This window comes from Petromyzon marinus, chromosome 42, assembly GCF_048934315.1.
Source record: "Petromyzon marinus isolate PM22_M1 ecotype Great Lakes invasive population chromosome 42, UKy_Petmar_22M1.pri1.0, whole genome shotgun sequence".
NCBI classification, from domain to species: domain Eukaryota; kingdom Metazoa; phylum Chordata; class Hyperoartia; order Petromyzontiformes; family Petromyzontidae; genus Petromyzon; species Petromyzon marinus.
Window position 1 is genome coordinate 1,532,859 of NC_133708.1, and position 26,983 is coordinate 1,559,841.

Sequence of the window (26,983 nt, forward strand, 5' to 3'; positions counted from 1 at the left end):
CGAGTTCTAGGCTGATGGACCGATGAGCAGGTGAGTGGATGGGTGAATAGGTGAGTGGGTGGGTGAGTAGGTGATTGGGTGGGTGAGTGATTAGATAGGCGAGTTTCAGGCTGATGGACCACTGAGTAGGTGAGCGGGTGCGTGAGTAGGTGAGTGGGTGGTTGAGTGGGTGAGTGGGTGGTTGAGAAGGTGAGTGAGTGGGTAAGCGAGTTCCAGGCTGATGGACCACTGAGTAGGTGAGTGAGTAGATGAGTAGGTGAGTGAGTGGGTAGGTGAGTTCCAGGCTGATCGATAGCTGAGTACATGAGTGGGTGGGTACATTGGTGAGTGGGTCAGTAGGTGAGTGGGTGGGTAGGTAAGTTCCATGCCGATGGACTGCTGAGTAGGTGAGTGGGTGAGTATGTAGGTGAATGGGTGGGTGAGTAGATGAGTGGATGGCTAGGCGAGTTCCAGGCTGATAGACCGCTGACCGAGAGGTCCATATCTTTCCGTCCGAGTGCGCGGAGTGATCACGCGAACGTTGTTCATGTCGAATCGTGAGCGTGTCGGTGACATTTACGAAGTTCTCGACTATTTGTCCGCCCCCGGTCATTCAGCCTTCTGTCGCCTCGTCACGATGCCTTCGGGATTCAGACCCTCCCACGTGTTCTCCTGTCACCATAACGACACCACCACTTTGAACAACAACAACAGCAACCTCACCCACTGAGCTATGGAGCTCTGTTTCAGAAGCGACCTGGCTATCACGAATGATAGCTCAACAAAGTGGCTTATGTCGTGAAAATTTACAGCAAACGTGTGATGTTGTTTCTAAATATGGAGGGGAAAAACGGAGGTTCTGGATAAAAATTCACGCAATCACGGGGAGAGCGGCGAGAGAGAGAGAGACCGCAACCTCCAAATATACAGCAGCAGGCGCCAGGGTCGCGATCGAACCCACGACCTCCTGTGTACCAGGCGAGGTAGTTAACATCTCCTAGCCACCGTGGAGCCCTTCTCGCCACCTCCGATCTCGTGAGTCCGTCTCTCTCCGCGGCTCCTTGTAATTTGTGTCCCTCGTTAACGCGCGCGGAGCCCTGAGATCGGTTGTTTAAGGACGAGGAATGAATCTCAATTGCAGTAGCAGAAGGCTGCCCAGTGAACACGCGCACCCGCGACACGCATAGGAGTGACAACACCCTGGTCAACCGGCTCTGTGGGTGGAAGCATGTTGAACTTCTTTCGCACCGTACGTAGCCAACGGTGCTGATTGCAGGTGCGGGGGAAATGACAACAGTCGAGTTGATGATTTAAAAGTGTACAACTCGCCGTGGCTTCCGAATGTTGGAAGGGAAGAACGTTCCAGACGGCGTCACCGCGTCGCGCCCCTGGTCTATAAGGGGAATGTCAGGAGGGAGGGAGGGGGGGCAGAGATAAACACTCTGACCCCCCCCCCCCCCACCCCACCGAGCTAGACATCGACAACAGCCAGACTCGGCCGAGCGAGCGCACGCGCTGTGCACGCGAGGCGTATGTGTGGCCTGTGGTGTTGCTCGCTAACAGCACTTGCCCCGACAGTCTGTTTAAAGGCCACACGTGAGCAGGGGGATCGTTGTCTTTGTGATCCAGCAGCCCTCGCTGCTGCCTCCACACAGCGCCTGGTCAGGGGAGCCGTCGGAGCGCTGAAATCCCCAAAACGCAGCACCTCCCGGGCTCATCGCGCTTCCCAGGCGAGGCAATGACTCCCGCTCGTGTGTGGCGCGCTTCAATGAAGGACATCGATCGATCGATTCGCTGCGGTGATTGAGTGAGGGCCAGGGCCCCCTTCCCCCTCTCCCCCCAGCTCATTGAGAAGCGTGGCAGCCCAGCCAGGCCCCGGGGATTCATTCACTTTGGTGGTGGAGGTGTAAGTGGGAAGCAGTGGTGGTAGCGGTTAGCTCTACGCTGCGCTACGAACCCGGCGACCCGAGTTCACTTCCCGCTCACGGCCAACACCGGTGACGATTATCTGAACCGGCCCTGAGCTTCCCCTAGGTCGACTCGGCATCAAATGAGCACCTGGTGCGGTGTGCAGAAACATCGCCACTTGGGTCGTGGTGCTGGCCACCCACCCCGTCGTGTGCCGTTCCAGTCTTCATAGATGTTACTCGCTGGCAACAGCACTTGTCCTAGCAGTCTGTTGCAGGCTATACTGGGGGGGGGGGGGGGGGTGCTGGGAAGGGTGGGATCTTAGCACACAGAAAAAAAACGAAATCCATAAAAAAAATTCATCCTCCCCGAGTCTCACGCGGCGTCCGATGAGCGGTCGGCTCCGGACGGGGAGCGTTTCCCGGCTCCGCTCGGGGTCCGAGCAGACGAGAGAATCGCGGCTCTCGTCTTCGTATCCTTTTCTTTTTGGCCCTTCAGCGATCCTAGTAATAATGAGACAAATACTACTACAGACAGTCTCCCGGGGCGTTGCCGAAGGACACGACTTACGGAAATCCGACCTTACGGAAACGCCGCCGTAAATCGTGCCACGGACGAACAAAATTCAAACTTGCGGAAAATGTTTTGTTCGTTACTAAGTGCAGGTAGTGCAGTGCAGCGAGGTTCCACTCTAACAATTAACGCTTTTCGTGAATGTGCAGCTCAGTTTATTTTTAATTACGCTGTGAGACACAATAAGCTCTGCAATCGGGTTTGGCAGCCTCGAGTTCGGCTGCCCCCGGCCTGCCCTCCGACTTCTTCCCCCTCTGCGTCACCTTCCTCTCCCGCAAGAGCGACTGCGACATCGCGGTGACGGGAGTGAGTTTGGTCGACGGGGGTTTGCCAAACAAGTTCTCCACAGAGACGTCACTCGTCGTGGACAAATACGAGATCGTGTGAGGGGCGACTTTCCACTCTCTCTCTCACACACACACACACAGCTATATATACATACACACACACACAAAGACAAAGATCCCCCGGGTAGCCTTAACAGACTGTTGAGGCAAAGTGATGTTCGCGATCACCTATGAAGGCTGGCAAGCCACATTATTTTTATAGTTTTATTTTGGTGATTTCGAAACCACATGGCTAAGCCATGTTTCTTGCGGAAGTGCGGAGTTGGCCTGATAACTTTGATCTAAATTGTCTTATGGTTTTGATAAAAAAAAAAGAATATGTCTTATGGTTGTTATTCTTTGACTTGCATCACACTGGGATTTTTGCACACAGCGTTGTAATACGTTTTTTTTTCCGGAAGATTTGCTGGTTTATCCAGGATGTTTCTGTCGCTTAGCTCACAGGGCTACACCTAATAAATTAAACTTGAAACTTGATCAACAACAACAACACCCTGCCGCTGACTGCGACGTACCGCAACAAGTCAGAGTAGAATCAATCAATAATTAGCAATAACAGATGAGCGAAATGAAAAAATAGATGGCAAATCGATAAAGGATTTAAAAGTGCTGTACAGGACACAGCAGCAGCAGCAGCAGACACTCAGCATTACAAAGAATTATATTAAAAATACATTTTAAGAATTCATTTACTAAATTAACTAAAATTTAACTGTCTGGAGCGTACATAAATCGGTTTGAAGACGCGTTTACAAAAAAATGTCCACAGGCTCAGAGGGATCCCTGATATCTCGCGCAAGAGCGTTCCACAGCCTGGGAGCTGCACGGGGAAACATCTCTGTCACCCAGAGATCGCAACCCTGACCTGGGAATGCAGAGAGAAGATCTGCATCATGCCCAGATCTTAGGACCCTCGCAGGCCAGGGAGCCCCACCACAGTCGTAGGAGACATTGAAGTCCCGACTGAAGAAAGACCCCCACCACCAACCCCCCCTATTTAAACTAAAAAAAAGTTTTTATTACCAGGGTAAAGGCCGCACTGAGCGATGCAGCTCCTTTTTTTTAGAAGCCCTGACCCGGCTCTCACGAATGATAGCTCAACGTAGTGGCTTGTCGTCCATGGGGGATTGAGAGAGAGAGACACGCAAGCTCCAAATATACAGCAGAAGCAGGCGTCAGGGTTGGTGATCGAACCCATGACCCCTGTATACCAGGCGAGGTAGTTAACATCTCCGAGCCACAGTGGAGCCCTTCCCGCCACCTCCGACCTCGTGAGTCCGTCTCTCTCCGCGGCTCCTTGTAATTTGTGTCCCTCGTTAACGCGCGCTGAGCCCTGAGATCGGTTGTTTAAGGACGAGGAATGAATCTCATTTGCAGTAGCAGAAGGCTGCCGAGTGAACACGCGCGCCCGCGACACGCATAGAATTAACAATAACCTCGTCAGCTGGCTCGGTGGGTGGAGGCCGTTGTTAATGATAGTGTTGGGATCATTGGTAATGACAGGGGTGGTAAGTGGTAGTGCTGTGCAACTGAACTTGGCAGTGAACATTGAGGATTGGATCCGTCGGAAACGGCGACGCCGCTTTGGGTCGCCATGGAGACCGCTGTCGGAGCGGTCTCCATGGAGACCGGTGTCGGAGCGGTCTCCATGAGTCCGCTGTCGGAGCGGTCTCCATGAGTCCGCTCTGACAGCAGTCTCCATGAGTCCGCTGTCGGAGCGGTCTCCATGGAGACCGCTGTCGGAGCGGTCTCCATGAGTCCGCTCTGACAGCAGTCTCCATGAGTCCGCTGTCGGAGCGGTCGCCATGGAGACCGCTGTCGGAGCGGTCTCCATGGAGACCGCTGTCGGAGGGGTCTCCATGAGTCCGCTGTCAGAGCGGTCTCCATGAGTCCGCTGTTGGAGCGGTCTCCATGGAGACTGCTGTTGGAGCGGTCTCCATGGAGACCACTGTCGGAGCGGTCGCCATGGAGACCGCTGTTGGAGCGGTCTCCATGAGTCCGAGCACTGAGGGGAAGAGAAGACCTAAGGCCAGATGGTAGGAGATGGTCAGGGCAGATCTGTGGGGTCTCTATGTGCGCCTGTGTAAATATGTTGGTCTCAGTGTGAGTCTGTGGGTCTGGCTGTGAGTCTGTGGGTCTCTGTGTGAGTCTGTGGGTCTCTGTGTGAATCTGTGGGTCTCTGTGTGAGTCTGTGGGTCTCGGTGTGAGTCTGTGGGTCTCGGTGTGAGTCTGTGGGTCTCGGTGTGAGTCTGTGGGTCTCGGTGTGAGTCTGTGGGTCTCGGTGTGAGTCTGTGGATCTCGGTGTGAGTCTGTGGATCTCGGTGTGAGTCTGTGGGTCTCTGTGTGAGTCTGTGGGTCTCGGTGTGAGTCTGTGGGTCTCGATATGAGTCTGTGGGTCTCGATGTGAGTCTGTGGATCTCTGTATTGGTCTGTGGGTCTCGTTGTGAGTCTGTGGGTCTGTGTGTGTGTGTGTGAGTGGTGGGTCTCTGTGTGTGTGTGAGTCTCTGTGTGTTTGTGAGTCTCTGTGTGTGTGAGTCTGTGGGTCTCTGTGTGTGTGTGAGTCTCTGTGTGTGTGTCTGAGTCTTTGGGCCTCTCGGTGAGTGTGCGAGCAGGCGGCAGGGTGAGGAGGTCCCATGATGGAGCTGCTCACCCTGAGCTCTCAATGTCCTGAGAGTGGCATTGCCTTTGTGCTGTTCGCCTTTTGGCGTCCTCTGGTCTAGCACTGCTTGAGACGAGGCTCTAAAGAAAGCTGTCTCTGGTGTAGACGAATCAGTTTCAAAGACAATGCATCATCATAGACTACTAGAGCATGTTTTTTTTGTTTGCATGTTCATCACAAGTATGTGTGGTTAATGCAGACATAATTCCTTGTGAAACGTTTCAGTGTGGTGTTTTAACATCTTAACACAACTGTTTTGTTGCCAGAAATGGTCAAACCTCTTCTTACAGGGTGAGGCTGTCAGAGCACGGGATGTGGGTGCAGTGGCGGGCGGCGCTGCCAGCCATGAGGGGTGGTGGCGGTGCCCTCGGCGGCATCGGCCGTCACTTCGCGACGTCGCAGGACGGGGCTCACTGCGCTGTCCTGGCTCGTACCTGCGGTGGCTATGAGATGTTAACTACCTCGCCTGGCGTACAGGAGGTCGCGGGTTCGATCCCGACCTCGACGCCTGCTGCTGTATATTTGGAGTTTGCGGTGTCTCTCTCTCCCCGTGGTCACATGGATTTTTCTCCGGGTCCTCCGGGTTTTCCCCTCCACACTTAGAATCGACATCATGCGTCTTAAGACTATTTGGCTGCTCTAAATGTCCACGTGATGATGATGAAGCCGCTTATCATTTGTGATAGCTAGGCCGCTTCTGAAAAAAACTCTCCCTATATATCAGCCCAGCCGTGGGGGCTTACCTGGTTAAAAAAATGTAAAAAAAAAATCAACGCTGAACTACGGGGGACGCCTTCCAACTGCACGTCCGCTCGTGCGGTCGGGAAAGGGAACGCAGCCTTCATGACAGGAGGAGGAGAGGAGTGTGAAGGTTGCGGGCGGTGGAGGCCGCAGGCCCTGCAGCCGCTGCCGGCCCACGGCCCTGCCGCTAGGCCGGGCCTTCTCGAGATAGATAGAGAGAGAGCCTCCTCCCTCCTCCCTTCTCCTCCTCCTACCCCCCCCGCCACCCCCCCTCTAAACGGGGCGGCTGGGGGCCTCCGCTTATCTCACCGGGACGGACGCCTTGGGAAGAGGGTGGCCGTGCCCACACTTTGCCCCACCGCACACGGGGGGGGGGGCATGTTAGACACTTCCCAAGGGGACGGAGGGGTGCCCCCCCCCCCCCCCCCAAATGAACGTAGAGCCACATAATCAAATTCATAAGCGTGGCTCTTCACAAATAAATAAATAACGCGCACATTGTATTTCATCCGATGAATATAAATACATGCCAATTATCGGGGTCTCTAGGGTTGGGGGGGGGGGGGGTCGCCACTTCCACCGCACGCGACCTCTCGATCGACTGACATTCTCCTCTCGCGCGTGGCGATGGCAGGGGCAGCAGAGAGGCGTTGACGAGGTCGGTGCAAATGTCGAGGTGCTGCTGCTGCTGCTCGCCACGACGAGAGAGGGCCTCAGCAGCAGCAGAGAGAGTTTGTGTCCGCTCTTCCTCCTCCTCCGTTGAAGGAGCGGAGACCAAAGTGGGTTCACCGTGTAGCTTGGTTTGCGTGGCCACAGTCGCTCAACTGCGGCTTATTTGATTGTATCTCTGCGGGTGTCTATGTGGCTCTACGTATCTCCGAGTCTCTACGTATCGCTGTGTGCTTACTGCTCGCGCACAGTCCGTAGTTTGCGATGTTGTCGAATCAACGGTGGCGACCTTCTAATGCAGTTGACGGTTCCACCGGTGTCTTCGAGGAGGAGGAATGTCAAAGCGACAGGAGGCGGTGCTTTGATGTTTGTACGTCCGTACAGCATGTTGGACTTTCTATTGCACCGTACGTGGCCAACCGTGCTCATCGGAGGCTCGGGTCTCGAGCGAGGCGTCCGTGTTGGGTGCGAGGCGGTGCCCTCTTTGGTTCCACCTGCTGCGGTGGCTCGATAACGAGAATCCAGATCCTTGATACAGGTTTCTTGGGTTAGATATTTACGCGATTTTACCCAAAAAACCTGCATTATGGTTGGTTTTGGTCGCGAAAGCCGTCGTGTTAAACAGACAATCCAGATACACGATCGGTGAACGAGACGGAGACGGTGTTGAGGGAATTTCCGTTAAACTGGCCACCACTTTGTTACCACCGCCGTGCCGGGAGTGCGATGCTCGCCATTACCCCAGGGGGCATCGTCTCTCATTGTCCCGGGCTGTGCCCCCCTTCTGCGCTCGCGAGAGACGCCGCCGGCGACGTCAGAATCCGCGCCGTTGCGCCGTTTGTGGCATGGGCCCAGGTGTCAAGGAACGTCAATGGGCCTCGTGACCACAAATGGCCGTCCTCTCTGTAGTCCGGAGCGCGTGGGCCCCTCGAGGTGGTGGGCCCCTCCGAGAGGTGGGGTCCCCTGGTGCAGTCGCAGACTCGGTGGTACGGGGGGCAGAGCTTTGTACAGACTTGGGGCCACCTCTTTAACCGCCGCGCCGGGAGACGGAATCGAACCGGCAACCTCTGGGGTCCGCAAGTCCGGTAGCCCTGCTGACCGTCACGCCACCTCTGTGGCGGCGCCCCGGGCCGCAGAGTGACGGGCCGCAGAGTGACGGGCCGCAGAGTGACGGGCCACAGAGTGACGGGCCACACAGTTATCGCCGTCGCAGCGGCAACAATCGGGGGGGGGGGGGGGTGGGGGGTGCGGAACGATTGACCACAAAACAAAGTTTGGGTGCTCGAACGAAAGTGACGTGCGACGGACAGCGACAACAACAACAACAACACTTTGTGTGGAGTGGAACCGCCGGAGAGACGGCGTCAGAAGGCGACGAAGAACCTCGGCCCGGAGAGGCACGGGGAGAAGGCGGCGGCGGGTGGGGGTCCCCGCGCCTTAATGAGCGGACACGGCGAAGCTCGCGACGACAAATGGAAACAAGAGGCGGGGGATACGCGCGTGGCGAGATGCGTGCTCAGAATTACGATGGAAGGATGGAGAGAGAGAGAGAGGGGGAGGGAGCGAGAGAACGCCCGCGCGCGTGCGGATCGGAGAGCGAGCGCTCGCACGCTCGCTCGAGGCCTCCCTCATTGGCCGCGGGCTCGGGGCGGGCGGGACCCGTCACGGCCTGGTGGGAGGGCGCGGTGCTCTCGATGGTCGAGACTCTTGACAGAACGACAGCCAAGAGAAGGGAATGTGCCCCGGCCCCCCACGCCCCTCGCCCCATCGCTTGACGGAGACGCCGGAGCGACGAGGGGCGAGACGGGGTGCCACGTCGCAAAAGGGATTGCGGTGACAAGCGGAGGCCTTCATCCAGCAGTGGATTGACCATTGCCGACGATGATGGTGATGATGATGCTGCTGCTGTGTTTATATCTATATAAAAAAGATCCCCCGTGTAGCCTTAACAGACTGTAGGGGCAAGTGCTGTTACGAGCACCTACAGTATGAAGGCCGGCACGGCACACGACGGGGTGGGTGGCAAGCAACCACGCCCGGCCGCCTTTGTCTCCTCAGTGGCGATGTTTGCTTCACACCGCACCAGGTACTCATTTGAGGCCGAGTCGACCTAGGGGAGGCCCAGGACCGCTTCAGATAATCGTCACCAGCGTTGGCCGTGAGCGGGAATCGAACTCGGGCCACCGGGTTCGCAGCGCAGCGAAGCGCTAACCGCCACGCTACCGCTCCCCTACCGATACACACACACACACGCGCACACACGCCACTAATACCACGGCGTGTAATGATCCACCCGATGGAGCGATGCGACGGCATCGCCGGAGGAATTGTCGCGAGGTTCGCGGTGACGGGGGGCGCGAGCCTCTCCACATTGGCCCGCCCCGTCGGCATCGCCCCGTCGGCATCGCCCGTCGGCATCGCCCCGTCGGCATCGCCCGTCGGCATCGCCCGTCGGCATCGTCCGCAGGGCGCTTAGTGACCCCTGCGTCGCCGCTCCATTGCCGTCTGGTCGACGAGCGTCGAGACATCCGTTGTCATTTTCGGAGGACATCGTCGTGAAATCGCCCGGAACCTCCCGCCCCGCCCCGCACCCCCAATCCCGTCCACGTCCATTAGGAAGGGGAGGGGGGTGTGGAGGAGAAACAAGGAGGGGATGGAGAAGGTGTGGAGGTGATTGACACCTCGAGTCAGGGACGTGAAGCGGCTATTAGCAGAGCTTCAGTGCTACACATGTGGCCACAATCCGACTAGGCTTGAGTGTACTGTGTATATATATTCTCGTAATACTATGCTAGTAAGTCAACAACACTGTGCTAATAGGCGTACGATGTTCGCATAAAGTGTTGCGTTGAACGACTCCCCGTATCGGGTAGTTAAATCCTCCTTGCCTGTAACCCAGCGGGCAGATCGCCCGCCTCCGTTCGCGAGACGCTGATTGTTCCACTCGGCAGATCCGTGCCCTAAACACACACACAACCGGTGTAGTGCTGAACTAGTAACGAATTGGCACGTTCTGTTTTCGTGACAAACCCTTACTAATTGGCTGTGTCGGGTGGTGGCGGTTTTAACGACACATGCATATTCACGCGACCTAAGAGCCGAGGCTGGGAGAGTAGGCGTAGTAAGGTGCCGCTCTGAAGAGCGTGGCAGAGAACAGAAACCCCCGGTCGAGCGCGGAACCCGAGAGTGGATTCCTTGAGACTGACAATTCTTGTTGTCACCCGATCTACGAGGATTTCGCATAGCGTGGGGACCCAGCTACCCACCACGCATCAGCAGCAGCAGTAGCACGGCTTTGTGCACCTCCTGGCTTTGACATCCTTCCTCCATCCCCCCCCCCCCGTCCTCGTCGGAGCCACCGCTGTAGCCGTCAACCGCATCGGAGCATCAGCAGGCCGATGTGCAGCACCTACACGGATGGGAAGTGAAAGTCGCAAGCCACAGTGAGGACCGATTGAGGCCCGGGCAACCCAAACCACATCGTACACCACTCCAGCCAGCGCTCCTTTCAGGGCGGAGGAGGAGGAGGAGGAAGAGCGACACGACACGAACTCTCTCTCTCTCTGATGGAGCCCTCTCGTCCTGGCGAGCAGCACCAGCAAGACCTTGACATTGGCATCGGGCTCCTCCTGAATCACATCGCTGAAGCTGCTGCTGCTGCTGCTGCTATCATCACGCGTCAGAATTGTCACGACACACAGCTGGGTGTGGGAACAATGGGTGGTCTGGGAGCGGTGGCGGAGCGGTTCGCACGCTCCGCTACGAACCGGGCGACCCGAGTTCGATTCCTGCTCACGGCCACCAACACCGGTGACGATTATTTGAACCGCTCCTGGGACTCCCCTAGGTCGACTCGGCCTCAAATGAGTACCTGGTGCGGTGTGTAAAAGCATCCACAGTAGGGAGACAAAGGCGGTCGGGCGTGGTGCTGGCCACCCACCCCCCTCGTGTACCGAGCCGGCCTTCATGTGTCCTCGCTAACAGCACTTGCCCCAACAGTCTGTTGAGGCTATACGGGGGTCTTTGTCTTAGTGTGTGACGAGCTTTACTCGCCGGCTTCGCCCGGGACTTGGATTCTTGTCTTGGATTAATCGACGGCCTACGCGGAGGGTGGGGGGGGGATGCGTGACGTCAGCAGGCACACTGCGTGACGCTGCCGCATGCGGGTGACATCACAGATGTGACGTCACAGCTCACTTGCCGTGCAAAAATATCCATTATTGCGAACCCCCCCCCCCCAAAATACAAGAGTCTATTTTTATACTTTATGCTTTGTGTACAGTCTGGAAGCTACCCACATGCCACATTTTAAGTTTGTTGCATGTTGGGAAGTATGCTATATATTCACAAATGTCCCTTTTATATATATGGATCCCTCACTCGGAGGCTCTACAGAGGGTGATAGAACACAGCGACCCATAGAGACGCGGAGACAGCGAGGTGGGCAGACACACAGAGCGAGAGAGCAATAGAGACTGAGAGACACGGGGACTCAGACATAGATGGACACAGACAGACACACAGAGCGAGAGAGAGAGAGCAATAGAGACTGAGAGACACGGGGACTCAGACATAGATGGACACAGACAGACACACAGAGCGAGAGAGAGAGAGCAATAGAGACTTAGAGACACGGGGACTCAGACATAGATGGACACAGACAGACACACAGAGCGAGAGAGAGAGCAATAGAGACTGAGAGACACGGGGACTCAGACATAGATGGACACAGACAGACACACAGAGCGAGAGAGAGAGAGAGAGCAATAGAGACTGAGAGACACGGGGACTCAGACATAGATGGACACAGACAGACACACAGAGCGAGAGAGAGAGCAATAGAGACTTAGAGACACGGGGACTCAGACATAGATGACACAGACAGACACACAGAGCGAGAGAGAGAGAGCAATAGAGAATGAGAGACACGGGGACTTAGACATAGATGGACACAGACAGACACACAGAGCGAGAGAGAGAGCAATAGAGACTGAGAGACACGGGGACTCAGACATAGATGGACACAGACAGACACACAGAGCGAGAGAGAGCAATAGAGACTGAGAGACACGGGACTCAGACATAGATGGACACAGACAGACACACAGAGCGAGAGAGAGAGCAATAGAGACTGAGAGACACGGGTACTCAGACATAGATGGACACAGACAGACACACAGAGCGAGAGAGAGAGAGAGCAATAGAGACTGAGAGACACGGGGACTCAGACATAGATGGACACAGACAGACACACAGAGCGAGAGAGAGAGAGCAATAGAGACTGAGAGACACGGGGACTCAGACATAGATGGACACAGACAGACACACAGAGCGAGAGAGAGAGAGCAATAGAGACTGAGAGACACGGGGACTCAGACATAGATGGACACAGACAGACAAAGATAGTGAGACCGATATACAGACAGACAGACACAATAAAAAAAATACAATAACTAAGATAGACGCCTCTAGATACTGTAGCGACAGACACAGACAGACTCACTGACAGAAACACAGACACATCAACAGCCAGACACAACAACAGTCAGACACACACCAGTAGTGAGACACACAACAACAGCCACACACAGAACAGGTCAGACACACAACAACAGCCAGACACACAACAACAGTCAGACACACACAACAGTCAGACACACAACGACAGTCAGACACGCAACAACAGTCAGACACACAAACAACAGTAAGATACACACAACAGTCAGACTCACACAACAGTCAGACACACAACGACAGTCAGACACACAACAACAGTCAGACACACACAACAGTCGGACACACAACAGCCGTTAGATACACAACAGTCGGACACAACAACAACAACAGACACAACAACAATCAGACACAACAACAGTCACACACAACAACAGTCACACACAACAACAGCAGTCAGACGACACACCGATCGACCTTCTTTGACACAACGGACACAGGGCTGAGAGAGGGAACGGGGCAGGGTCGGTTTATGCCAAACTTCGCCTGCATCCGGGGAGGGGGGGCGTCTGTGGGGGGGGGGGGCTGGGGGGGTCTGTGGGGGCTGGGGGGGTCTGTGGGGGGGGGCTGGGCGGGTCTGTGGGGGGGGGCTGGGGGGGGTCTGTGGGGTGTCTGTGGGGGGGGGCTGGGGGGGTCTGTGGGGGGTCTGTGGGGGTCTGGGGGGGTCTGTGGGGGGGCTGGGGGAACTGTGGGGGGGGGGGGGCTTCGGGGGGGGGGCTGCTGGGGGGGGGCTAGGGGGGTGCTGAGTTAATTGTAATATTTCACGATGGTCACTGGGGCTCTGAATGTTTTGCTGACAGTTTTTGAATGCTGTTGTCGCTGTTGCCGCTGCCCGTAATCAAACATTCAGTCACGATTCACACGCTGGCTACCATCCGACCCCAGAGCCCTCCTCCTCGTCGTCATCCTCCACCTCCACCTCCTCCACGTGACTCATCCTCTCCTCTTCACGAGCCACGTGTCACCGTGGCGGCCAGGACCCTCGGGCAGCAGCTGATCCCAGTCGCTGGATAATTAAAGGGATCATTCATTGGCGGCTTCACCTTTAAATTCTTCAAGAGGGCCTTTCTACGTTACACCGCCGCCCTCAATTATTCACCCCGCTCGAGGAATTCCCGAGGGGTCTCGTAACGACGACTCCGACTACGAGCTGCCTGCCTCTCGACTCCGCGGTGACGTTGCGGGCCCTGGCACATTACTCGCATGGAGCGCAGCGAGCAGAAGACGCGTGGCGTGCGTCGTTGTCAATCACGCGCGTGTGTGTGTGTACGTGTGTGTGTACGTGTGTGTGTACGTGTGTCGGTGTGTGTGTGTATGTGTGTGTGTCGGTGTGTACGTGTACGTGTGTGTGTACGTGTCGGTGTGTGTGTGTGTGCACGTGTGTGTGTACGTGTGTGTACGTGTGTGTACGTGTGTGTGTACGTGTCGGTGTGTGTGTACGTGTGTGTGTGCGTGTGTGTATGCGTGTGTGTGTCGGTGTACGCGTGTGTGCGTGTGTACGTGCGTGTGTGTACGTGCGTGTGTGTACGTGTGTGTGCGCGCGTGTGTGTGTGTGCGCGTGTGTCAGTGTGTGTGTCGGTGTGCGTGCGTGTGCGTGTGTTTATGGGGAGCGGTGGTGCAGCGGTTAGCACGCTCGCCACCAGCACTTGCCCCAACATTCTGTTCAGGCTACACGGGGCGTCTCTATCTTTGTTGGGTGGTGTTTGGAGCGGTGGCGCAACTGGTACAAACCTCGTGGGACAAATTAAATTGCTTGTGGGAGGGGCAGGGAGGGGCAGGGAGGGGGAGGGAGGGAGGGGGGTGTTGGGTTCTGTGGGGGGCACCCGGATTAACACGGGGGGGGGGGGGTGAAACCGATCTACGGTGTCCAATCTCGGCGTCGCTTACATTTTAATTAATCAGCACCACCACCACCACCCGCAGTGAGGACCCCTCCCCCTCCAGCGAGTGTCATCCCCTAGTGTCACCCTCTAGTGTCACCCCCTAGTGAGTGTCACCCCCTAGTGAGTGTCACCCTCTAGTGTCACCCCCTAGTGAGTGTCACCCTCTAGTGTCACTCTCTAGTGAGTGTCACCCCCTAGTGAGTGTCACCCTCTAGTGTCACCCCCTAGTGAGTGTCATCCCCTAGTGTCACCCTCTAGTGAGTGTCACCCTCTAGTGTCACCCTCTAGTGAGTGTCACCCTCTAGTGAGTGTCACCCTCTAGTGTCACTCTCTAGTGTCACCCTCTAGTGTCACCCCCTAGTGTCACCCTCTAGTGAGTGTCACCCTCTAGTGAGTGTCACCCTCTAGTGTCACCCTCCAGTGAGTGTCACCCTCCAGTGAGTGTCACCCTCTAGTGAGTGTCACCCTCTAGTGAGTGTCACCCTCTCGTGTCACCCCCCAGTGAGTGTCACCCCCCAGTGAGTGTCACCCTCTAGTGTCTCCGCTCTAGCCCCCATGTCTCCACAATATTCAGTTGCTCATTCGTCCGACCAGCTGTGATGTTCATTGCATCAACGTAGACTCAATTTTTTTTACATTATTATAATATTTCATATGAATAATGGAAGTCCGTCTGTCTCTCTGTTCCGGATACAAATCCACGCCGTTTAAAGCTATCGCCACCAAACTTGGTGCCGACATCTTATATAGAAACTCCCTTCTTTGCAGTGAGTTATCAACTTTTACACTATTTACATTTAACATCATTAACACTCAAATTACTTTCAACCCTTACATGCTGATTTGAAATACAGACGTGTGTGCGTGGCTGAGCGAGCGGATGCGTGATTGCACGGGTGAGATAGCGCGTGAGAAAGTTGTCTGCGTACGTGAGAGATTGTGAGTTCGTGGGTGAGTTTGCTAACACACGTGCGACATTATTCTCATCATTATTATATTTGGAACAGCAAAATCTTAACTCATTAAGCCCCCACCTTCTGAACACCGTGACTTGAGTCACTCGACATTCACGAAAGATGTACCCGAGCAACGCCGGGTATTCCCTGCTCGTAAGTTATCCGTGTAACATGTCCTCTTACCTGTGTCTCTACAGTATTCCCAGGTCTCCACGTCTCATGCCCAGTGTCCTTGTGTCCCCACGCCCTCTCACCGCATGTCTCCGTGTCTCTCTGTCCCCAATATTCCCTCGTCCCCGTGTCTACGATGTTTATCAGTCTCCCTTTTATCCGGCGGCACGGTGGCTCGGAGATTTTAACTGCCTCGCCCGGTATACAGGAGGTCGTGGGTTTGATCCCAAACCCTGACGCCCGCTGCTGTATATTTGGAGTGGTGGCGTGCATTTTTCTCCGGTTTTTCCATCCATATTCAGAATCGACATCACGTTTTCAGAGTAGTTGACTACTGTACATTTCCACGTGAAATGACACTTTGTTGACGTACCACTTGTGGCCACAAAAAGAGCCATACAGCTCCGTAGGGCCTTACACCTGCTAAAATAAAACATGGCTTGATAAACCCAATACCTCCGTCTCTCTAACCCTGACCCTGCGACCCCGCGACCCCGTGACCCCGTGCCCTGTGCCTGCTGAGCGCAGCATCCAGTACTGGGCGACTCGCATCTCCACGGAGTTGGACAAAGTGCTGCATCAGGCTAGCGGCATGGATCAGCTGCGGGAGGTATGTCCGGCAGATTCCTTTCACTCGGGGGGGGGGGGGGAGGAGCGGTGTGTTCAGGCACGGGGGAGGTGTTCGGCACATATTTTTTGGTGTTCAGGTAGGGGTGGTGTTCTGGCAAAGGTGGTGTTGAGGCGTGAGTGGTGTTCGTGCAAGGGTGTTGTTCAGTCAAGCGTGGTGTTCAGCTAGGGATGGTTAGGTTCAAGCAAGGGGTGGTGTCTATGCAAGTGTGTTGTTTAGGCATGGGCGGTGTTCAGGCATGGGAGATGTGAATTTCTCTCTGCACGTTGCTCCCGTCTGGCCGTTCGTGGACGCGCAGCGGTCTCAATGTCATCGTCGTCACCACCATCATCATCGTCGTCGTCATCGTCGTCACGGCCGTCATCATCGTCATCGTCGTCATCGTCATCACCGCCATCATCATCGTCATTCGTTTCCTTCTCCTCTGCCCAATGGCATCGCGAGACTTCGGAGCTCACTGCAGCGAGTGGTTGGTGGCGCCGCCGCAACGTTAGCAGACGGCACCGCGGAAGTTGATGTCAAAGAACTGCTTCTGAGGTCTCGTCGCCCACGATGCCGCCCAAAACGCCGCTTCCTCCAGATCACAGCGCTCGCTCAGTCTGCTTTGCAGTGTAAAAGCGGACGTTGCGAGTGTGTGACTTCGTGTGTCGGCGTGTGTGTTAGTGTGCTCACAACAATGAGGGGAGCGCCGGGCGGCTAAAACACAGCTGGTTGGCACAGAAGGGGGCACAGGTAGTGCATCGGCCAGTCATCTCTGTCAGTCAACCTATGGCACCTACTGGGTCTGCCGTGTGACCTCCTGCCGGTGGGCGTTCGACAGTTCACGTGGCCTTAACGTGCACATGGCCTGGCACAAGCGCATTGGTGATGTCACCGCCACTTAGTGACCAATGGCTGTCGTTGTTAGTGTGCTGATGACCAGGTCTGGTTTGGCAGCAAAGGTCTCCAAATCGGTCAAGCAGCATTATCTTTTCATCAGCTGCTGAACGCAGCCGTGTTAGAATCTACCTGGCCTGTCACTCCACAAGAAGCTGCGGGTCTTCTCGGCCACAGCGATGCCCTCCCTTCTCCATGCTGCCGAAACGTGGACCCCCTCGAAAGGAACATCGGCGCCGAGGTTTGACACGTTCACGCTGGCCCTGCCAACGATCCATCCTGGGTTTTAACCGGAGTGGATCGCGCGAGGAGCTCACGCGATCCTTGAAAGATCCTGAAAACAGTCGAATTAGTGGCTGGGTCGTGTCGCCCGCGTGGCCGGCCACAAACAACGACGAATCCGGCGACGTATCGAGGCGGGATCGCGGCGAGAGAGGCGGACGATGCATGCTGGAGAGCGCTTGTGGCCTCGTGAATGCACACCGCCACTGCCGGCATCCTGTGTCACCGCAGTTCGCACGCCAGTGCCACCGCGGCAGAGCCACCATCGGCTCCGGGACCGTAGCTCCCATTTGCCGATGGCTTTCCGTGAATGCCGCGCGCGAGCTGCTGTTGCCACGCCGTGTGCGCCGTTCGCGGTGAATTCGTGATTTTTTTTGTCCTTTTTAAAATTGTATTTCCCCGGCGCCGGATCCCGGCAGCCGTTGGAACTCGCGACGCGCTGATCGGCCGTGACAGCGCGAGCCCGCAACGTTTTGCGTTGAATTTGTACCCCACTTGCAAGCCCCTCCAACCCCCCCCAACCCCCCCCCCCTTGTTGGCAATTCTTCAAAGGGCCCGCCGCCGGTTTTCGTCAAACCGCGCCACCACGATTACAACGATGACAACGGCCTCTCCATTATTCATGTCGACCAGCGCGCGTGCGGGCGGGCGTGCGGGCGGGCGTGTTGCATCGCTTAGTTGGGACGCGACACGTGTGTCGGCGCGTTAGTGATCAGCGGGCGACGGAGTGCGTCGTCGTCGTCATCGTCATCATTATCGTCGTCATCGTCGTCGTCGTCATTGTCGTCGTCCTCATCATTGTCGTCATCGTCATTGTCGTCGTCGTCATTGTCGTCGTCGTCATTGTCGTCATCGTCATCATTATTGTCGTCATCGTCATCATCGCCTTCATCGTCGTGGTTATCGTTGTCGTCATTATCATCGTCGTCGTTGTCGTCATCATCGCCATTGCTTTCGTCCTCATCATCGTCGTCGTCATTGTCATCATCGTCGTCATCATCGTTGTTGTTGTCGTCATCGTCATCATCGCCATTGCCTTCGTCGTCATCATCGTCGTCGTCATCATTGTCGTCGTCGTCATTGTCGTCGTCATCGTCGTCGTCATCATTGTCGTCATCATCATTATCGTCGTTGTCATCATCGTCGTCGTCATCATTGTCGTCGTCGTCATTGTCGTCGTCATTGTCGTCGTCGTCATCGTCGTCGTCATCATTGTCGTCATCATCATTATCGTCATCATCATTATCGTCATCATCATCGTCGTTGTCATCATCGTCGTCGTCATCATTGTCGTCGTCATCATTATCGTCGTCATCATCATCATTATCGTCGTCGTCATCATCGTCGTCGTTGTCGTCATCGTCATCATCGCCATTGCCTTCGTCGTCGTCATCATCGTCATCATTGTCGTCGTCATCGTCGTCGTCATCATTGTCGTCGTCATCATCGTCGTCATCATCATCATTATCGTCGTCGTCGTCATCATCGTCGTCGTCATCATCGCCATTGCCTTCGTCGTCGTCATCGTCGTCGTCATCATCGTCGTCATCATCGTCGTCGTTGTCGTCGTTGCTCTCGTGGCTGCTCTCGCCTGGCGCCGGCTCTCTTGCTCCGTCAAAGAGGCCCGCCGTGACGATACATTCCCCATCGTCCCCATCGTCCCTCCCCTCCCCTCCTCCCCTCCCTCCCTCCCTCCCTCCCCTCCCTCTGTCTTCCCCTCTCTCTGCGCCCCGTGGTTGAGCTGCGGCACCGCGAGCCGCGCAGTCGCTCGCCGCTTGCGCTGCAGGGAGCCCCCCGGGAGTCGGCGGGGGGGGGCGGGCGAGCAAACGCCCCTCCCCCCCCCCCTCTTGTGACGTGGGGCCACCGATCGGCCCGCGGCGTCGCCGACTGCACAGAACCGTGGGCCGAGTCGCTGGCATGCTCACGGTGCCAGCGGCGTCGCCGCAGGGATACTCGCAGGGTCCCGCAGGGTCCAGCAGGGATACTCGCAGGGTCCCGCAGGGTCCAGCAGGGATACTCGCAGGGTCCAGCAGGGATACTCGCAGGGTCCCGCAGGGTCCAGCAGGGATACTCACAGGGATACTCGCAGGGTCCCGCAGGGTCCAGCAGGGATACTCACAGGGATACTCGCAGGGTCCCGCAGGGTCCAGCAGGGATACTCGCAGGGTCCCGCAGGGTCCAGCAGGGATACTCGCAGGGTCCAGCAGGGATACTCGCAGGGTCCCGCAGGGTCCAGCAGGGATACTCACAGGGATACTCGCAGGGTCCCGCAGGGTCCAGCAGGGATACTCGCAGGGATACTCGCAGGGTACCGCAGGGTCCCGCAGGGATACTCGCAGGGTCCCGCAGGCTACCGCAGGTACCGTTGGGTCCCGCAGGGTCCCGCAGAGTCCCGCAGGTAACGTTGGGTCCTGCAGAGTCCCGCAGGGTCCCGTAGAGTCCCGCAGGTACCGCATGTACCGTTGGCTCCCGCAGGTACCATTGGGTCCTGCAGGTACCGCAGGGTCCCACAGGGATACTCGCAGGGTACCGCAGGGATACTCGCAGGGTACCGCAGGGATACTCGCAGGGTACCGCAGGGTCCCGCAGCGTCCCACAGGTACCGCAGGGTCCTCCCGCAGGGTATCCCAGAATACTCGCAGGGCACCGCAGGGTCCCGTGCTCTGCTTGTTAAACTCCGCGCTCAACGCCGGATATTGAACACCCGACGGGCATCTCTCCTCGCAAATAAATACAAATTAAAACCTCCACGACCCCGCCTTTAATGTATTATTTAAAAATGTATAATATATTTCTGCCGCGTAATCCCGTTTTGGGGGGGGGGGGGGGAAACGAAATCCCACAAATCTGAGCCGGTTACCTGGGCAACCCCCAAACGACCGTGCGGCCCCATGAATAATTGAGGTGCTCGCTCGCCCCCCCCCCCCCCCCGGGACGCCCCCGCCCAGCCGTCGCGGCCTCCACCGAACCCCCCCCACCCCCCCACCATCCTTGAGCGCCGCCGCCCGTTAACTCCTTCGCAGCGAGACAGAGCGATCCTGCCCCTCCCCTCCTCCTCCTCCATCCACCCTCGGTGTCACAGTGGGAGACGGAGCGCCTCGCGCCAACAACGTCACGGGTTCGAATGCCGACTCGGAACACTCTGAGCGTGTGTGTGCGTGTGTGTGTGTGTGCGCGTGTGTGTGTGCGCGTGTGCAAATGTGCGAGCGCGTGTGTGTGTGTGTGCGCGTGTGTGCGTGTGTGTGTGCGCGTGTGTGTGTGCGCGTGTGCAAATGTGCGAGCGCGTGTGTGTGTGTGCGCGTGTGTGCGTGTGTGTGTGCGCGTGTGTGTGTGTGCGTGTGTGTGTATGTACGCGCGCGCGCGTGTGTGTGTGCGCGCGTGTGTGCGTGTGTGTGTGTGCGCGCGCGTGTGTGTGTGCGCGCGTGTGTGCGTGTGTGTGTGTGCGCGCGTGTGCGTGTGTGTGTGTGTGCGTGTGTGTGTGCGCGCGTGTGCCAATGTGCCGAGCTACGCCGCCTACCCATTGAACATGGCATCGCTGACACGCTGTGCCTCGCCGTCTGCACAGATCGCTGCTTCCGCCTCGTCTTGCCGAGATCGGCGCGTGCCGGTCTCGGCAGGGTCGAACAACCGTCAGCAGGGCGGTCGGGCAGTGGCAGAACACGCGTGTGCCAGCAAGGACACTCAATTGATTTTGACGATGTTGAGGTTTTGTGTGAAACTAGTAACGACTGGCCAATACCAATTAGATAATCTATTGAAATTGAGAGAAGAAAATAATAATTTGAAAGCGTGTTGATAGCTACAGGCTTGGTGCTGCTTGGAAGCGTGTTATCAAGTAATATATTGATTAATTGCACACCTATGCAGGCCATTCCACTGTGTGTAGATTAACTGTGAGCAGCCAATAATAGGTAGTGCGTATTCTCTGCACATTGTCAGATTAATGCAATGTACATACATTGTGAATGTTGATTCACTGTGAATAACATAACCAATTATAGGTCCTGCATATTCTCATATTCGCATGATCTCACTGTAACATTAACCACCATCTGGTCACCGCACCTGATAGGGCCATGCAGGCAGTGGAGGTGGTGGGGATGGTTCAAGTGGTGGGGCCGGTGGGGGAGGTGGGGGTTGTGGGGGAGGTGGGGGTGGTGGGGGTTGTGGGGGAGGTGGGGGTGGTGGTGGTGGTGGGGGTTGTGGGGGAGGTGAGGGTCGTAGTCTCAGGAGACCTCTGCCGCACCTCTAAGTGGTCTCAGCCATTATCGCCAAACGAACAATTGGAGTTGTGCCTCTGGGTCTCCCGGCTCGCTGCTCACACAACCACGGGGGGAGGGGGGGGCGTCTCGGGGGCACGTTGAGGGGTTAGGGACCTCCTTGGCGGGATCGGTGACTCTGGAAGAGCCTCTCTGGGTTCCTTTTTATTTTGCTTGTTGACGCTTTCCAGCCTAAGTAGAGAGCGTTTGTCTCTGTCTCTGTCCCTCTGTCTGTTCCTCCATGCGTCTGTGTTTGTCCGTCTGTTTCTGTCCGTCCAACGTTTAGTCTCTATCTCTGTCCATCCGTCCATCATCTGTCCGCCTGTTCTTTGTCTGTCTGTCAATCCTCCATTCCCTCCGTGCGTCTCTGTCCGTCCTTCCATTTGTCCCTTTGTCCGTCTGTGCCTCCCTCTGTCCGTCTGTGCGTCCCTCTGTGCATCCCTCTCTGTCTGTTTGTGCGTCCCCCTCTGTCAGTCCAACTGGACGCGACGTTTTGGACAGCCCCGCACCCTCGTTGTGATGATCTGGCTTCGCGTTAGCCGGGTAGCAAGTTTGTTAAAACCCTCCGCCCCTGGTGCACCCAGCAGTAGCAGCAGCAAGAGCAGCAGTAGCAACAGCAGCAATAGCAACAGCAGCAGAAACAATAACAGCAGCAGCAACAGCAGCGTAAATGGGTTCATCGCGGTTAACCCTTTACCGTTCCGAGACCACTGCAAGTTGCGTGGTGTGGGGGGTCCCTCATTTACCGACGAATTTCGGAACGTACGCGAGAGGTTCCGCGTGAATTTGATGCAGGGAGGCGTAGTATTTGTAGTAGTAGTGGCAGCGCCGTTGTTTTTGGTGACGTTGGTACTCACCGCAGAGAACCGTAGCGACGCAACCGCCGCCGCACTCTACGATATCCGGCCCCAAAACCGTGCCGCACGCCCTCCCAGCCGCATGGCCCTGTGGGAGCCTCGGTACCGATGACGTTATATTCGTGTAGTTTTTCTTCCGGGTTCCGTTGCGATGACGTGGGGTTCACTTAACGTCATCGGGACGGTTGTTGGAAGGAAAACCGATGATGTACACACATGTATGTACGTCATCAGAACGGTTGTTGGAAGGAAAACCGATGACGTACACAGGAAAGGGTTGACGTCGATCGGCAGGCCGTCGCTCGGTGGGGTAAAGTGTGGGTGCTTCCATCTCTTTGGAGGCTTACTGGCCGGCCGGCGTAGAAGAGAGTGGAGCCAGGTGCCCCCTCCAGAGGGCCTCCCTGTGGCTGCATCTCGCGGACGCCCCCATCCACCTGCAGTGGCCTCAGCAAGCTCCTGCAGGGCTGCACCTTTTTGCCATTGAGCGTGAAACGTTTCAAGAAAGAAAAAAACGTGCATCCTCATCGTCATCCATCCAGGGTCTGTAAAATGTGTCTACTGCCACGATTGTGCAAAAAAGGCATCACGAGTTGCTCCTGGGGTGGGACAGCCTTATCCCTGGCATGAGAATGTGGAATCTCCACCACCGGAGCGGAGATGAGCGCCGCTTCGCTGAGCGGGGAGCCGCTGCGTTCGGTCTCCGTGTGTCACCGTTTGTGTGCCGGTGTCTTTGTCTTTTGTCTCTGCGTCTCCCTTTGTGTGTCTGTGTTTGTCTCTGTTTGTATGTTTATGTCTGAGTGTCTCTGTGTCTACGCATCTCTGTGTCTCTAAGTCTCCATGTGTCTGTCTGGGTCTCCGCCTGTGGAGTCTCCGTGTGTCTGTCTGGGTCTCCGTGTCTCTGTCTGGAACTCCGTGTGTGGAGTCTCCGTGTCTCTGTCTGGGTCTCCGTGTGTCTGTCTGGGTCTCCGTGTCTCTATCTGGGTCTCCGTGTGTCTCTCTGGGTCTCCGTGTGTCTGTCTGGGTCTCCGTGTGTGGAGTCTCCGTGTGTCTATCTGGGTCTCCGTGTCTCTGTCTGAGTCTCCGTCTGTCTGTCTCGGTCTCCGTGTGTCTGTCTGTGTCTCCGTGTGTCTGTCTGGGTCTCCGTGTCTCTGTCTGAGTCTCCGTCTCTCTGTCTGAGTTTCCGTCTCTCTGTCCGTGTCTCCGTCTCTCTGTCCGTGTCTCCGTCTCTCTGTCCGTGTCTCCGTCTCTCTGTCCGTGTCTCCGCCTGAGTGTCCACATGTGGTGTCTCCGTGTCTGGTCACGTGCAGATCTACCACAAGCACAAGTCGCTGTTCGAGCTGAGGAGAAACGAGGCTGAGCACCTGGTGAACACGGCCTCCATCAAGATCAAGAACCTGCTGAGCAAGAGGGTCCACGCTCTGGAGGCACGTGGTCATCCTCACGCCACGCGGGGACATGTGTGTGTATGTGGTGTGTGTGGCAGGTGTGTGGCATGTGTGGCATGTGTGTGGTGTGTGTGTGGTGTATGTGTGTGGTCTATGTGTATGGTGTGTGTGTGTAAACGTCTCCTGGCCAACCCCCATTTGGTGGAGCCAGGAGACTGAATCCTTACCCTTGGGTCTCCTCCAGAAACAACAACATGTCACTTCGGATGGACACGTGTAATGTTCGAATGCTCACTGTGGAGGAGAGGCGTCCACTCCTCTGTCGGGAGCTGGACCGGTACCACCTGGATCTCTGTGGTATTCAGAAGGTCTGGTGACCGGCTCTGGCTCCTGCCACCATGAGGGGTGGACAGCCTCTACCCGTGGCAGGAGACTGCCAAACAACAGGGAGTGGCTCTTCTTCTGAACAAAAGTAATGAAGGGGGCGTGGGAGCGTGGCAGTGAGGTGTGAGAAACTGTAATCCCCAGGCTACTTTGGGCTCGCCGTCCCATTAACCAGAGGCTAGGAGTGGTGGTCGTGGTTACTTATGCCCCCACCGAAGACGAACATCCGTGGAGGGATGCAGGCAAGGCCAATGAGTGAGATGCCTTCTATGACAGGAGGTCATAGAAGGCTGAAATTCGCTTATAACTGTCTCTAACTTGCTTACCCGTGCCCCTATTGGACATCTGGGAAAAGAGCTTCATAGCTCATCGGATTCCTCCTCCAGTCTAAATAAAGATTCTCATCCTGATGTCGAGGCCTGCTGGAGGTGGTGGTAGTGGCGCGGTGGGGGAGCGGTGGTGTCGCTGTCAGTGCTGCGCCGCACCACGAACCTGGCAGGCCCGGGTTCAAGTCCAGCTTACGGCCATCGACACAAGTGACAATTATCTGAACAGGTCCTGGGCCTCCCCTAGGTCGACTCGGCCTCAAATGAGCACCTGACTTGGTGCGGTGTGTAGTAAACATCACCACTGGGGGACAAAGGCTTCCGGGCGTGGTGTTGGCCAACCACCCCCTCGTGTGCCGACCTTCACAGGTGCTGCTCGCTAACAGCACTTGCCCCAACAGTCTGTTCAGGCTACATGGTGATTGGAGCGTGAGTGGAGCGTGAGACTCGACATCGGAAGATTTAGCGTTGGAATCTCCGATCGAGGAGTTGGCTCACAATCTTGAAGTGTCAATCCTTGCGGTCGCCATCATCGTCGGTCGATCGCCACGGGCAGTGCGGTCCCCATCAGTTGCGGTGCGGGAAGTCGAATGGCGATGATCGATCGTTGAGCGGCGTGCCACCAATTCGGAGCCGGGCTTCTCGGTGAGCGTAGGCCGTGGGGGGCGGCCGGCGAGGGCTGCCCGGCTCTGGTAGGAGGACGGACGTTTGTGGGGTGCCACGGTGGCTAGGAGATGTTTACTCCATCGCCCGGTATGCAGGAGGTCGTGGGTTCGATTCTGATCCTGACGCCTGCTGTACATCATTATCATCATCACGGTGGCTAGGGGATGTTAACTGCCTCGCCTGGTGTATATGAGGGTGGTGGGTTCAATCCCGGCCCTTACAGCCTGCTGCTGCTGTATATGTGCAGTTTGCGGTGTCTCTCTCTCTCTCCCCGTGGTCGCGTGGATTTTTCTCCAAGTCCTCCGGTTTTTAGAATCGACATCACCACGCGTTTAGAGTATTTGGCTTCTATAAATTACCACGCGATGATGATGATGATGATAAGCCACTTCGTTGACCTATCGTTTCCAATGGCCAGGCCACTCCTGAAAAAGTGCCACCTAGCAGCTCAGTAGCAGAGGGGGCCTTACCTGCTCAGTTATAAAATGGTTTAGGACGACGTTCCGCTGGAGACGGCTGCAATCATCGTCGACGACAGCCGAGCCCTTGTGAACGCCCGACGACCATGCTGGGTGCAGTCTGCAGCGGAACGTCGGACAGAACGTCACTTGGGCTGTTTAACGATCCCCCTTCTCCCTCCCTACTCGCTGCTACTGCTGCTGCTCCAGTTCTGCTGAAGAAACCAACTCGACTGGCACACTTGCCCCTTGACTTGACAGCTTGGAGGATCTCGTCAGCGGTGCGACTGAAGCCGAGAGAGAATGTCGCGTTCTTGAATCGTAACAGGCGACGTTTCTAGGCTCCCTCCCTCCCCGCCGCGTACCGGACGAGCGGGCGACGCCCCCCCCGGCGAGCCGGGTGGTCGCAGCCCGTGACCGCACTGACCGCTGTCGCTCGACGCTGTGCCGCAGAAACTCACCAAGGCCGCCGAGGACCTGCAGAAGCGACACACCTGGAAGGACCACATCCAGGTGCGTGGGGCCGGCGGCTCCCTTGCGGGCCCGCGACGCGTTGTACGCGTTGCACGCTGCACGCTTTGCACACGTTACACTTTTGCACACGTTGCACATATTGCACACGTTGTACTTTTGCACACATTGCACGCGATTGCACTTTTGCACGCGTTGCGCGCTGCAGGTTTTGCACACGTTGCACTTTTGCGCACGTTGCACGCACAAAGCTTCGTGCACATTGCACACGTTGCACTCGCGACGCGTCGCACAAGTTGCACGGCGCGTTTTGAGAGCGAGACACAAAGGCGGCCGTGATGGCGGGGGCGGGGGGGGGCGGGGGGGTGCGATGGTTGACCGACACAACCTCACTGCCATCTGCGAATCACGAAGCAACGAGCGGTGAGCGAATTGCAGAGAGTGCGCGGATTGTGTGCGCGCATTTGCGGAGCAGTAACCACCCCGGGCTATGAACCCGATTCCTGCTCGCCAGTGACGATCATCTGAATTGTTACTGGGCCTCCCCTAGGTCGACTCGGCCTCAAATAAATACCACTTGAAGTGTGTAAACAGCTCCACTAAGGAGACAAAGGCGGCCGGGCGTGGTGCTGGCCACCCACCCCCTCGTGTGCCGTGCTGGCCTTCATAGCTGCTCGCGAATAGCACTTGCCCCAAGAGTGTATTAAGGCTATATGGGTGATCTTTGTCTTTGTGTGTTGTCGTGTGTGTTTGTGTTCGTGAAGCACAAATCAAATAACAATTGTGATATCAAGGTCGGGCGAGAAGCCGCGGAGAAACCGAATCTGCCTTGCAAAGGCAGTGGCCGTGATGAAACACAAAGACAAAGATCACCCGTGTAGCCTGCAACAGACTGTTGGGGCAAGTGCTGTTAGCAAGTAGCACCGGTAAAGGGCCGGCACTTCACACGAGGGGTTGTGAGTGGCCAGTACCACGCCCGGCCGCCTTTATC

General features: G+C 56.4%; 1 protein-coding gene across 3 annotated transcripts in view; it reads left to right on the forward strand.

Annotated features, from left to right (window-relative positions):
• LOC116951295 (voltage-dependent calcium channel subunit alpha-2/delta-2-like) overlaps positions 1-26,983 on the forward strand; it is a 196,563-nt gene that overhangs the window by 38,437 nt on the left and 131,143 nt on the right. For all 3 annotated transcript variants that reach the window (XM_076073414.1, XM_076073413.1, XM_076073416.1), the window contains exons 2-4: positions 15,929-16,010; positions 23,610-23,726; positions 25,975-26,034. In XM_076073414.1, coding sequence (XP_075929529.1) covers positions 15,929-16,010; positions 23,610-23,726; positions 25,975-26,034 — 259 coding nt within the window. The remainder of the gene's footprint in view (positions 1-15,928; positions 16,011-23,609; positions 23,727-25,974; positions 26,035-26,983) is intronic.